This window comes from Corvus moneduloides, chromosome 5, assembly GCF_009650955.1.
Source record: "Corvus moneduloides isolate bCorMon1 chromosome 5, bCorMon1.pri, whole genome shotgun sequence".
NCBI classification, from domain to species: Eukaryota; Metazoa; Chordata; class Aves; order Passeriformes; family Corvidae; genus Corvus; species Corvus moneduloides.
The window spans coordinates 32,709,585-32,723,346 of record NC_045480.1 but is presented as its reverse complement, the minus strand read 5'-3'; the positions used below and the strand labels follow the sequence as shown (position 1 = coordinate 32,723,346).

General features: G+C 41.7%; 1 protein-coding gene across 1 annotated transcript in view; it reads right to left on the bottom strand.

The window, feature by feature from the left end:
• The window catches only part of CFAP97 (cilia and flagella associated protein 97), a 32,708-nt gene extending 20,089 nt beyond the window's left edge, over nucleotides 1–12,619 (bottom strand). Inside the window, exons 1-3 of the mRNA XM_032109080.1 lie at nucleotides 12,498–12,619; nucleotides 501–1,376; nucleotides 341–412 (exon numbers count right to left, since the gene is read on the bottom strand). Of these exons, the coding sequence (XP_031964971.1) occupies nucleotides 341–412; nucleotides 501–1,356 (928 nt within the window). The 5' untranslated portion in view covers nucleotides 1,357–1,376; nucleotides 12,498–12,619. The remainder of the gene's footprint in view (nucleotides 1–340; nucleotides 413–500; nucleotides 1,377–12,497) is intronic.
• Nucleotides 12,620–13,762: the final 1,143 nt, after the last annotated feature.

Below are 13,762 nucleotides of genomic sequence, written 5' to 3'. Positions count from 1 at the left end.
TAGTTCAGAAAAGGATTTCAAATACTTCTGTTTAATTATCGAAAAGGTACTAGAAGTTTAAGTACATGAATACCATTTACCATGCAACAAAATTTTGGACTGTCTTTGTTTTGATAATCCAGCCCTTCTACAGAAAGGTTGATGCTTTAATTTAGATATTAAACTGTGCCATAGTCCAGTAAACCTTAAAATGCCTGTGCAGCTTTATTATTAAATTTGTTAATATATCAAATCTTTTTAGATTCACTCCATCTGTGTATTCATTCTCCTCTATTTGAACACAGTTGTTCTCAACAACATGCAGATGTTGTATTTTGTAAAAAGAAAATTTAAAAATCACCTTTCAGAAGCTGATTCAGGTCCATGGCATCATGCAAGACTTTTCGACTATATCTGCGATCAAACTCAGAATCTAATGAAAAAAATACAGATATAAGATTGAATTTCCCAGCCCCATAGGTTTTGCACATTTTGTGTTATACTTAAATTCTGAAAATTACCATATAATTCTTGGTTCACATTTTCCTGCCTCTTTACTTTTAGCTTCTTATCATTTGATGCTACAAATTCAAAAGACTGGATAGGACTGATGTCTGGAGTTGATAGAGGTGTCACGTCAGTCACTGTGTCTTCAGACTCCTCCAAGTCATCACCAAGCTTTGGTTTTCCTTCCGCTAATTTCATTGCTGACTTGAATTTTTGTTTTGGAGACAGAAGAGCATTTCTACAAGCATTCCTCTTTGGGGACAGATGAGGTGAATCTGATAAACAGCTATCAGAATCTGTATCAGAACAATCTGTATCTGAGCTTGAGGATGAGGAGGAGGATGAGGAAGAGGAGGAAGAAGAGGAGGAGCTGATAGTATATTTTTTGCTAGCCTTTTTTATGTTGTTTGGTTGCTTAGCTGACTTTGGTCTAACCTTCTGTTTTTCGCCATCATCACTACTATCTTCTTCATCTGTATAGTAATCTTCTTCACCTTCTTTAACTATTTTAGGAATTCCAGCAGGAACATTCTCCTGTGTTCCTCTATTTGCCACAGGTGTTGCTCCAGAGGTACTTGCATTCTCTGCAACTGAAGAAACTGTCAAAGATGAAGTATTTTCAACAGAATCTTTGCTGTTTTCTAGGGACTGATCCTTTTGCAAATCTATCTGCTTTTCTTCACTTTCTTCCTCACAACACTCTTCATCTTTTGAATGAGAAACCAAATCAGTGTCTGTAAGAGCTGCCTTTGTACTTTCTTTCTCTATATATTCACCATTTTCTTCAGCTTTCTTTTTCTCTTCCTCAAAGTCACTGTCAAAGAAGGCATGATCCACTTCACCATCTGATATGTCTTCAAAATGGTCCATAATGAAATATGAAGTGCCACCTACAAGCATCAGAAAACATTTCCAAAGATTTGTGTTAAAAACATGTCCAAGTATACTTTTAGTGTAAGAGTTCTGCTCTTCACTCTTTTAGCTCTAGTAATTTATAATTCTGCAATTAATTACATGAAGTTGATAGAAACAATTCCATAGTGAGCTTGGTAAAAAAATGTAGTGCCACCTTATTGCACACAGCTTATATGTTAGACTGGAAAGCTTTACTGTAAGCCAACCCATCACAATTTCAAAACTACTACTTCTAAGCAAATTTGTCAAACACTGTTAGTGGCTAAAAAAATCTAAGCTATTACAAACAAGCAATTAAAGTGTCTTATTTTGTCCCTTTAAGCTAGAACCATTTTACGCTAGAGCCACTTATGAGATATCATTAGTTGGAATTCTGTATTGAAAACCTTGTTTGTATACAGTGGTCGCCATCTTGGCTGACACAGCCATACACACTGCAGACTTTCAGCACTTAAGAAGAGAAGAAATTTCAATTTACATTGAAAGATCCATGACTCTATAGGTTAAATTGTGACAGATGTAGGGTCAGTGTCAGTGTTCATGTTTTAGTTTGGATAAGGAGCCTGCTTTTCATGACAGTCCTCTGTAGCTCGCACTCCACAGTACAGTAAGGAAACTTAATTCTTTCAGATGAACCTAGACTTTAAAAAGTCTGATCCAAGCATGAAACCAGTGCATTTAAACCAGCAGTCACCATTCAGTCCACGGAACCAGATCATGGCTAGCCCTAATAAATAATATTGTGGATATCAGGACCTCAGTGCAAACCATTATGTTCTACAAATCTGCTCCTATTGTGTCATACTTCTTACAGAATTCTATGGTGTTCGATCTTATGCATGTGGCAGGAGGATACGAAAGTTTCCACTCATTTGTAGTATATATACAGAGTTAAAATAAAAAATCCAAACACCCCACAACCAAACAAAATTAGCCAGTATCAAAGACTACCTGTCCCATCTAGCCAGAGGCACTTTTCTCCTACTCTTTACAACAGATTTTACACAAATTTAGAAAGCTACAATCAATAAATATGTAACATTCTTTAGACCCAAGGAAACCAAACATGAAGACATTGGAAGCAACTATACAAGGCTGGAAAACCTTGTATAGATGGATGGTCTCCCTTAAACCACATACAGTTTGTTGCCATGGCAAACAAAGGTGGAAAAAAGGAATTTCCAGGAAAGGTTCTAGCTAAAAATTACTTCAAAATACAGAATTTTTAAAGGTCACTCAGATATTTTGCCACTTCTCAAATAATACTGGTTTAGAGTAATTGAAAATATGCTTCTTAAATCACAACATAAAACCGGAAAGTCTGGAACTTCCTATGGTTTTAAGAATCACAAAGCCAAAAAACTGAAAAGAGACTTTGTATGGTTAGATGATGTATAAAGCTGAAAACACTATTAAGCAACAGAAACAGAGATCAATTTTCAGGATCACAAAGATAACTCTCTAAAGCACCTAGCTCTTCAAAGAACAACAAAACAAAGGAGTAAAACACTTTTGGGAATGCAGACATCCAGCAAGTTAAAGTCTCCCACAAGAACAGGTGCTAGCCATTGTGAAGCCACTCTGCTTCTTACAGATCTTCAACTTCATGTGCCTCTTCATCCTGGCAGGGTGGCCTGTAACAGACACCCCTCAGGACAACTGCCTCGTTGGCCATGTCCCTGGTTCTCACTCACAGGCACTCAACCTTATCATTGCCATCCCTGAGCTCTACACAGTTGAAACACTCCCTAATGGGCCACCCCACCACCTCTCCCTCCTTGCATATCCCTCCTGAGGAGCTTATAACCATCCATTGCAGGACTCCAGCCGTGACTATCATCCCACCACACTTCCGTGATGGTGGCTACATCATGGTTTTCCTGCAGCACCATGGCTTCTGGCTCCTCCTGGTTTTTACCCATACTACATGCATTGGTGCAGATGCACTTCAGCTGGGCTGTTGATTTCGCCCTTCATGTCACTTCTTGTGATACTTGGCTTCAGGCAGCTTGCACAGCCTGCAGTGTGCAACTATCATGTGAATTCCTGAAAGTTTTTCTAGAGCAGCTTCCTAAAAGGATAATACATTTTAATAAATAAAAACATGCACAATAGAAAAATAAAAAACAATCAGAAGAGTAACACATTATTTACATTTAATTTTCTACCTCATGTAGTCTAAACCAGAAGGGAACAAAACCTATAAACTACAGATCATTAATTATTTATTTAGCAAATACAACTTGAACAAAGCCATTTCTATGAATAAAATTAATATAGGAAGTACAGTGTAAAAATGAAAACCCTTTCTTCTCCATGATGAGAGACTTTTATTATTTAAGGAACTAGCATCTCTCCAGCTCGTAGCTGAAAATATTATGACTGATTGGTAAAAGTAGGCATGTGGTGTATTTTGCTTGTCTCAAACACAAATCTGAAATACTGTTAGCACTGTTGTATATGTAAGAGCGTAAGGGGCTAGGGCAAAAAGGTTTGCAGGTGGACACAGAGAAACTAGTACAGCTTAATATAGCTGAAAACTTTAGTAGAGCTTAAAATATAAAGTTTTGTTGAGTGCAATCAAACCCATGTATTTATAGTTTATGTAATGCTATGCCTGCAAAGGAGACTGAACTAACAGTATCTCATCGGCTATAATGTGTAATTACACCATGACTTCTCAGATGACTTTTCTGAACACAGTCTCTGAAGCGATGATGGGATTTAACTCAAGACAAAAGGGCAGCGTAGAGGTGGCAAAAGGTGATAAAAGACAGCAAGAAGCTTGTACATTCCTTTCCACCATTAATGCCAGCCAAAGAGCATCTTCTCACTCTACATGATTCAGGAATAGCTCACCTGCCAGTGGGCTGTTTTCTACGAAGACTGAGGCATAACTGCTTCGCAGACAGCAACCACCAGTACAGAAGAGATCATTTAGCAGTCTGACCCTGCCCAAGGAGCAGCAGTCATTCCATTGCCAAATACATATTCCATTCCTCTAGTACAAGTCCCTAACAACTTTAGCTTTCATCTTAATGGGAAACAGACATGCCACGTCTCTCACTGACACTCAATCATTCACAAACTAAAGATTAATTAATTCTGTCATTTCCATTAAAAACAAACAAGAGGAAATAAACAAAGAGATCGTATTCTTGGATCCTATTCTACTTCTGCATCTAGAGTGTCTGCAACAGAGCTGGAATTTGCCAAGATGATGCAATACAGAAGAAGCAATTTTGCTGATAATCCATGCCTAAATCAATAAATTGGCTCTGTGTACAGTTTCACACCCATTTATATACAACACAGAGTGTAATTTTACTTCTAGGAGAAATACAGAGTTCTGCTATGTTGCCAGTTTTTAAAATATAGAATCAACAATTGATATTTTGAAATCCCCAAAGAAATTGTCATTACAGTCAAATACTTAGCATTGGCTGCTAATTCTAGTGACCACTGTATTTATTTACCAAAAAAACCACATGCTTTTTGTGGCTTTCTGCCATGATACTCTCTAACACAAACATGATCAACTCCAAAGAGCAGGCTGGCCATTAATTATTTGCCAGATCTTTTTTTACTCTAATATTTCTTCTCCCCATGTAATTCTCTACCTCTCACCCCATTTTTCTTGCAACCGTAACAATCACTCATTACCCCAGCCAAGCACACCCTTTTGTCTTTTTCTCTTCCTCGCTGCAGTTCTTCCTAGTTTAGGAAGAACTAGCTTATACCACTTTTTTAAGCCCCTCAAGCTCGACTCATTTGAGATCAGAAAGCAGTGGCCAAGCAGCCAAGGAGAACATGCAGTCTGGCTCTCAGGGCTTTAGAGGCCCACGCTTTCTTGTCAGGGGGTCAACACACTGAGCATCTGACTACCTACCGAGACCACATCCACGTTCTCCCCAGCTGGACACTGCAAGAACAAAGACCACTCAGCTCCTGCACAAGTCAACCACTGCCTGCTGCTGCACTACCCAAAGAAAAAGCAGCATTTTGACATCCTCCTCCATGTCAAAAAACAGATCAAGACCCTAATCACACTAAGCATATTGAATGTTTTTCCCCTGCCAGCTGCAAACCTGCCAACTACAGCACCACCTGAAATATTTTTGTAGGCAATGCCTAAGAGCAGGCCATTACACATGACTGCAATATAAAGTATCTTCTATCAAGGCAGGATGGTACATAGAAAGTCATGTAATGAGGATACAGATTTAGATATGGGTTTGTGTTTGAACATATACTGCCTTTTGAAAACATTTTTGAATGTCAGAAACTAACACTTATGAAGTACATTAAGTACCCAGGGAAAGATTGGAGGTGTTTTAAACTTGGTTAAGCCTCGAAGTTATCCACTATATCTTTTACTTTTTAAAATGCACACCATCTGAAACATGTGCATCCAAGACATTCAGATATAAGCAGTGACGAACTTTCTTTTCTTGTAAGCATTCTACTTTCATGATCAAGGAAGAGGCTGATTTTTATAGAGGACAACTGGGTTTTTTCCTTATCTTGTAACATAAAAACTCCTAGCATGAAGACTACCATGCTCCAAGGAAAGCTGGTTTTTTTTCCAATCAGGTAATCCACAGATCCCTAGCATGCAGGACATCACACTCTGCGTTTGTATGCTATGCATGCTCTGAAGGGCCTAAATGCTTTCGCGACATCATAAGTTTCTAGTATTTAATAGAAGGAGAAAACAAGCCCTTTACACATGCTAGGGGCTGAATCAGAAATGTCTGATGTTACTGTGTGCATCCTGTGCATCACCACAAAGGCCATAATACAGCACAGCTATAGTACACTCACAATGAGTCAATAGTATGTTTACAGCAACAAAAAAGAACAGACACCATCTTAGGATGTATTAAAAAACATGTAAAGTATCAGAAGCAGCATAATATTGTATTTAGCTCCAACAAGGCACCTTCTGGTTTAGGGTTGAAAGTGTTTTAGGTTGAAAGCGTTTTAAATAAATGATTTATACTACCAACGGTAACATTGGTACATGTTCTTTGCAACAGTTCAAAATCCTCTGATTCTACATTCTCATTATTTCCCCTCTGGGGATCCTGCCCCCTTAAACCTGCTGGCTGCCAAATTGCCTCTTTGTATGGTGAACTTGGGAGAGGTTGAAAATGCTAAAGGAACTGCACCTGGCTCCGTCTCCCACCCTTCCTCATTTTTGGCTGAAGCTTAAAAAAATGTCAGCAAACAAGCAAAAAAGATAAATTTGAAAACATCTAGAAGAGAGCAATAAAAATGTTAGGACAAGAAAAGTTCTACTTTTTGAGGTTTGTTAGTTCAGAAGAGGGGAAACATGAGAAAACACAAGTCTTAAAACCTGTGTGACAAACCACACATACTCAGCCCTATTTACCTCTTCTTTAAAGCTTTCATATTTGCTACTAAGACCAACAAAGCATGCAAAGGAAGGAATATAGCTCTTAGGAAACTACCTCCCTTAACGGAAACCCCCAATGAATGAAACAACCAGTCTCTTTAGTAGATATTCTGATTTTCCAAGTTCAGAGCATAATGCCTGCTACAGCTGTTCTGCATACCACAAGTTCTCGAACCTGGCTACCAATTTCCCCAATCCAAACCATGATTGGTTTTGAACCAATCTACAGAATACAAGGCCTCAACTTCAGCTCAGAATAAACTCCAACACTATAAATCTATTCAAGCTCCATACATTCCTCACTGAGTGCAAGATGGAAGGGCCCATTAAGGCACAGGCAAATTATTCTGCAAAACACCACAAGGTAGACAAGAGCTGGAATCAGCATCCAAGAAAAATCTTTAGGAAAGGATCCTCTGGACATTGTCCAGTCCACTGCTCAAAGCAGGGTCAGCTTCAAAACTGTATCTACTTTTGCTCAAGGCCTTGTCCAACCAAGTTCTCAAAAACTCCAAGGATGAACACTTGTGCTATGTGGACATATGTTTGAATGCTTAACAACCCTTATTGGGGGTTGGAACTAGATAACTTTAACGTCCCTTCCAACCTAACCATTCTGTGATTCTACAATTAACTGTTTGGTTTTTTTTTTTTCTTTAATTAGAATTTTCCATGTCACATCCGGCAACTGTTATTAGCTTCTATCCTTTCATGGTACATCTGCAAGAAAAATCTGGTATCCGTTTAAGATAACTATGTGGCTGCTGATCACCCCAGCCATAACTACATGGAGGTGAATCCCCCCCCCCCCTCTGCTCAGATTACAGCCCATGTGGAAGTTATTATTGTTGATTAATGACAACACTCTTGTTGTTGGCTCATGAGACAGTAGCAGACTTGTGCCTGAACTAAGTAATCTGAACAGACCATGGAAGCACATTTGTCCTTCATAGACCAAATCTCACAGGACCCAATTCCAGCTCAGATCAGAACTACCATTGTTTCTAGTGCATCTGAAACCACTTGTCTAGCTGATTCTCAGCTGACTTTCACTGTCTTTTTCTCTCTCCTAGCCAGAGAAGGGGAAGAAGGGAAGACTTACTACTTCAAATTTATGAGATCAGGATACACCACCACTGCTGCCCTTACTCCTCTGCTTTTTTCTCCCCATTTTTGTTTTGGATTGCTTTTAGTCCTGGTTCTCTCTGCTGGACACAATGGAAGGATTTTCCCCTGTGTACTCTAAGATACAGTGTATTAATTCCCAAACCTATGACAGATTAGCCCTCAGAACAGCAGTTCTGTCTCAAACAGGTAGGCTCACTGGAGATGCTTCAAAGTACTCTTGAGTCTTTTTAAAAGAGTTGCAACAGAAAGTCCTGAGTCTCCTGGCTATTTCAAGTAAGAATTCAGTTCCATCAATGGGCACTAGAAAATCCTGGAACACAGCCAATTGCCATAATGGTTAGAGCAAATGAAAGCACATGACCACCAAAGAGCCCCAGATAACTGCTAGGCAAAGGCTTTCAAGTTAATGTACAAGGCAGGGAGGAGAGACAACAGGCAAAAACAGGGGGGAAAAAAAGAGGAGGCAGGAAAGAAAAAAATATTTCCTCTTGAGACAAAAATAAGCCACTCCCCTACTGGGAAAAGCTGCAATACATTATGCTGAGAGGTGTGTATCAGTAGCTCCAGGACTTTACTCATACAGATACATTAAATATTTGTTCTTCAGGCCCTTCAGCAAAGGTCACCTTGTAACCTCTTGAGCAGAAAAGTTGGGTCAGAATACTGAGGTTAAATGATGGGAGTGATGATGGCCATCAGGTCTGTCTAAATAGACCATGGCTACTCATTCATTGCTGAGAATCCCAAGAAAATGACTCGCAAACCCTCTAAACCCAGGAAGAAAAGAAGTAGCTTACAATTACAATCAAAAATAAAGACAACTAATCATATGTTGGCTGATAAAAGTAGCAGCAGCTTCTGGAAGGCCTTCCATTTCTACAAGCTTAAGTGACACCACCCACACTGAAGTTTCATGGGGCTGCCGCCATACAATTTCTCACTACCTGGAAGAGTCCCAACTCCAACTACGTCAAAGTGTAAAAAGCAGCAAGCTGCTAGGGGAAAACTGGTCACTGGGATTGATCTTTCCCAAAAGTGACCCATAGCCACAGTCTTTTGATAACATAGAACAGGTACGAAAAGCCCAGAAAAAGACAGACTCTACTGCCACGTACCATGGTGAAGACCAAAGTAAAGGCCCAGCTTTGTTTTCCCACTCCTTCTATACTGGTACATATCTATGAAGAGTATTTCCATCCAATATCAAGATTTAAATTTTGGGGCAACATGTAGTCAACCAGGCTATCCACAACTAATGGGGGAGAGTCTGGCCCAGCAGTTCAAAACTGTATGCAAGAAAAAGGAAAAAACTGCTCTTATTAAAGCAAAGCTTCAGGATATCTGCCACGTGAAGGCTGGAGTTCCATTTGCCGGTCCTGAAATAGATAGCAGGACCATAACGGAATCAAGTACACCACAAACTATTGATGGAGTCCAGCAGCAGATAAATCACAGCATATTTCTGAATATCAGGCCATCTCTACCAAGTGGCACAGCACATGAACTGTCTCTCACAACAGAAATGCCCACTGAACTGCAAGTGTTTTCATGCTTCTAACATTACAAGCTTCGCATGCTTAGTGACCTCGCAAGACAAATATGTGTGTCATCAGCATTTCCTTTAACAGTTTTCATAGATGTGCTTCAACACACGTCAAATAGACCTGAGTTTCTGGAATAATTTCCTTCATGAGGCCCTCCATCATAAGATGTGCCTATTATCACAGTTTAAAACATACACATACAGTTTTACAGATGTAACAATTACATTCTCCATACCCACTGAAAATAAGATGTAATTCTTAATTTTCAGTGAATATATTTCTATTTAAGAGGAACAAGCACTGCCTGGTACAGATGAGCAGGAGAAAGCATAGAAATTCAGTCACTAAATCCAGTATACGAAAAGTAGCTTCAAAAAATATCACTCAGGAAGAGTCTAAATATATTTCTGCTTCCTCAGAATGTAAGGGGCAAATGAGGTAAAAGCCTCTTGAGATAATCTCTTGCATTATATTTTTGTGACTTGTTCCTTTCTTCAGATGAGAAAATATCAAGTATGGAAAAACAGGGAAGATGTCGAAACAGAGGACTCTATTAAATTCAACATAATATGGGTTTCTTCAAGTTCCGGTGTTTATTATTACAATGAAACACTTCAAGAATGACAAATACTGATCACTGAATTGTGACTTAAACATCAGTTGAAATTGCTGGATGGAAAATAACTCAGCCAAGGAACATGGATCATGTTTTAGACCATTACTGTCACCAGTCTTGGTCAAACATAACATCAGGAAGCAAAGAATGAAACAGCTTTAAGAAACAGCTCTGGTGGAAGCAGTAAGGTAACAGTCTGCCTATCCCCCATGCATTTAGGGAGTACCTAGGCTCACCTAGGATCCAGCTCACTTTCAGATTCTTACACCTAAGCTTCAGGTATAATATTATGTCATCCAAAAGGGCAGACTTTTAAAAAGCTTGTAGATGATCCTGTCATCTACGCCACAGATGACCATATGCCACCCATCCTACAAAATTCACACTTTTATGTGTTCCTGGGTTGAGCCTTTCAAGGGATTGGCCAATTGCATTCAAAGCCTCAATGGGCTCAGCAGTCCTAATGGCCCTCTGAGCCCACGTAAGTCTTATGAAGAAAGACAGGGCCCTCTGAATGCCCTTCTAAACATAGGCAAGCACAAAACCAAAACAATAAATCCCAGTAGGTCATAAAAGCTTTAAGTTCCAAGAAAAGGAATAGAATATCCCTAAATTACTTGTCCTTTCCCCTGCTTTCTATTCCAACCCATTACAAGTATTACCCAGGTTAGGAAAAATCAAAGAACATATACACTACAGAAACAAAAAAACAAACAAACCAGGAAGAAGTGTTGGAAGAGCTTGAAGCATTCCAAAAGCAGAGTTCAAAGCTCTGACAACTATATTTTTAAATGCCAATTATTTCACAAACCCATTCTTAAGCTTACTTATTTTCGAGCAATGACAACTTCACTTTAATCTTCAAATAACTCCCCTGAAGAATTTAACTTTATGGAACTTTGTTCTCTCTCCACTGACAATTCCAGCAATCACTTTCCATCCAAAGAAGAGAGATTAACTATTTTTTCAAAGAAGCACAAATGTGTACAATGCATTCTATGCACTATATTGAGCACCTCACTACAGACAAAAGCAGGGATACAAAAGAAATCTAGCACTGCTATTTCTGCTACATTAATTCTATCCCACATCGTTGTCCTGGTGTTTTTATGAATGTTGCATAGAAATTATAACCATAACATTTTTAAACGTATACGCGACAAATACAAACACCAGATTTTTTTTATTTCTGTTATATAGTAAGAATACATAAGTGCAAGTATTTGCATACGATAATTAAACCAGTTTTCAAAAAACTGTGTTTGGAAAAGAAAAACTTCAGACAGGCATAAAGGTTAAAGGACTTTAAATAAAGTTGTGCCATAAACCATCCTGAACTACATTTTTAAACGCCAATTTCCATAATGCACTGTGAAAACTCCAGAAGAAAAAACATGTTTGACAAACACAACATATATTGCATTTTGTTGTACCATGTCACTGAGCCTCTTTCAAACGAATTCAGTACTCTGCTCTGCTGCAGGGGCCCAGGTTTCATTTGCGATTCCCCCCCCAATCCACATGGGCCAAGAGATTTGGTGGCTGGTTGTTTTTCCAAACCACAGCTCCACCTTGGGAACCATTACTGCAGAACACAGCCCAGGGCTGGGCAGGGGGAGTTACAAGACTGTCCTGAGGAAAGTGTGGAAACGTGACTCCTGCGACGATTAACACGCTCGAGGCAAGCTGTTTGCAATAATCATTCCAGCTGACTTAATTCCCAACAATTAAGCCCACCCAAAACATTCCTCTGGACTCTACTTGAGCACCACTGCAACGTGTCTCTCAAAGTCCGGTAACTTCAAGGATAACACATACGACACTGTAGCTCGTTCCCAAAGCCGACCACTACGGCGACGAGGGCCGGTGCCTTAGAACGGAATCCCACACCTCTTTTCCCATTTCCCCGAGGAGCAAAGCGGGCAGGCACGGCACTGATGTGGGGCGTAACACACATCTCAGGGCGGCACGACCAAACTCTAGCAGCTCAACGCCAGCCCCTGCCTGCAAAGGCAGCGTGCACGACGCGCTCGGGGGACACCTACGTGCGCGTGGCTCAGGCAGGGGCGCGAGTAGGAAGACAGCTAATTAAAATAAAATCATTTTTTTAATTATATAATGGTGAAAAATAATGCATATGTACACACGAACAAAACACGTCTCCCACCTTGTTTCGGGAAAAATTTGCCGCAGACGGGGGAGGAACACGCCCGTAGTCCCCAACCGCCCTCCAGGCACCTTTCGCGGCGAGGAGGCACCGCAGGCCCCACCACCCGGCCGGCAGCCCCCGCGAGGAAGCAGCAGCAGCGGCCGCCGCCGTGTCCCCCTTGGCCCCCCCTTCCCCCGGCTTTGTTGTGGTAACCGCGCAGGCAGCCGGGCGGATACTCACAGGCACGGGAGGAGAGGGAGAGAGACAGAGGAGAGACCACTGGAGGCGGGAGCCGCGCAGCGCTGAAGCCGCTCGCCGCTGCCACGCCGCTCCTGCGCAGCCCCGGCCAACCCCGCGCGCCGCCGGGCGGGGAGAGGCGGTGCCTCAGAGGGGCGGGAAGGGAGCCGGGCGCAGGGACCTCCCGCTGGGAGGTGCCCCTCAGGCACGGATTCTCCACAGAATCGAAGGAGCAAGGAGGGTGGAAGAGACCTCTGAAATCATCGGCTCCAACCTGTGACCGAACACCACCGTGTCAACTAGACCACGGCACTAAGTGCCACGTCCAGTCTTTCCTCAAACACCTCCAGGGACCGTGACTCCACCACCTCCCTGAGCAGCCTGTTCCAATGTCTCATCTCCCTTTCTGTGAAGAAATTCCTCCTAATGTCCAACCTAAGCGTCCCCTAGCGCAGCTTAAGACTCTGTCCTTTAATCCTGTCGCTGGTTGCCTGGGAGAAGAGGCCGATCCCTGCTTGGGTACAAGCTCCTTTCAGGTATTTGTAGAGAGCAATGAGGTCTCCCTTGAGCCTCCTCTTTTCCAGGCTAAACAGCCCTAGCTCCCTCAGCTGTTCCTCTTAAGACTTGTGCTCCAGACCCTTCACCAGCTTCATTTCCCTTCTCTGAACTTCCTCCAGTGCTTCAATGTCCTACCTGAGTTGAGAGGTCCAGAAATGGACATAGTTCTCGGGTAGTGGCCCTACCAGTGCCAACTACAGGGGAAGAATCACTTTCCTGGTCCTGCTGGCCAGCTATTTCTGATACAGACATCAGTCCCCTCCTGCCCTTCTTTGGTTTGTGGAAATGGGATGGAGAGCTGTGACTCTTACTAAGGCCGTGGAGCCCCAAGCCAAGGTGATTTTGCCCCAAGTTAGGGTGATGGTCCCCAAGTTGCAGCAATGTTGCTCCAGGCTGAAGAGATGGGGCTCCAGGTTGAGGTAACAGTGTCTCAGTCTGTCACGGTAATGCTCCAGGCTGAGGTGATGGAGCTGTATGCTCAGGTGGTTGTGCCTCAAGCTGAGGCAATGGGGTTCTGGGTTGAGATAGTGGTATGCTGGGTGGAAACAATGGGCTCCTGAGGTGATAGTGCTCCTAATTGAAATCATGGTCTCTGGATTGACGCAGTGGGGCCCCAGGCTGAGGAAATAGTGCCCCTAGTTGTGGTGATTGCCCCCAGATTTTGATCATGGGGTTCCGGGGTGAGGGGACAGAATCACAGGTTAAGGTTA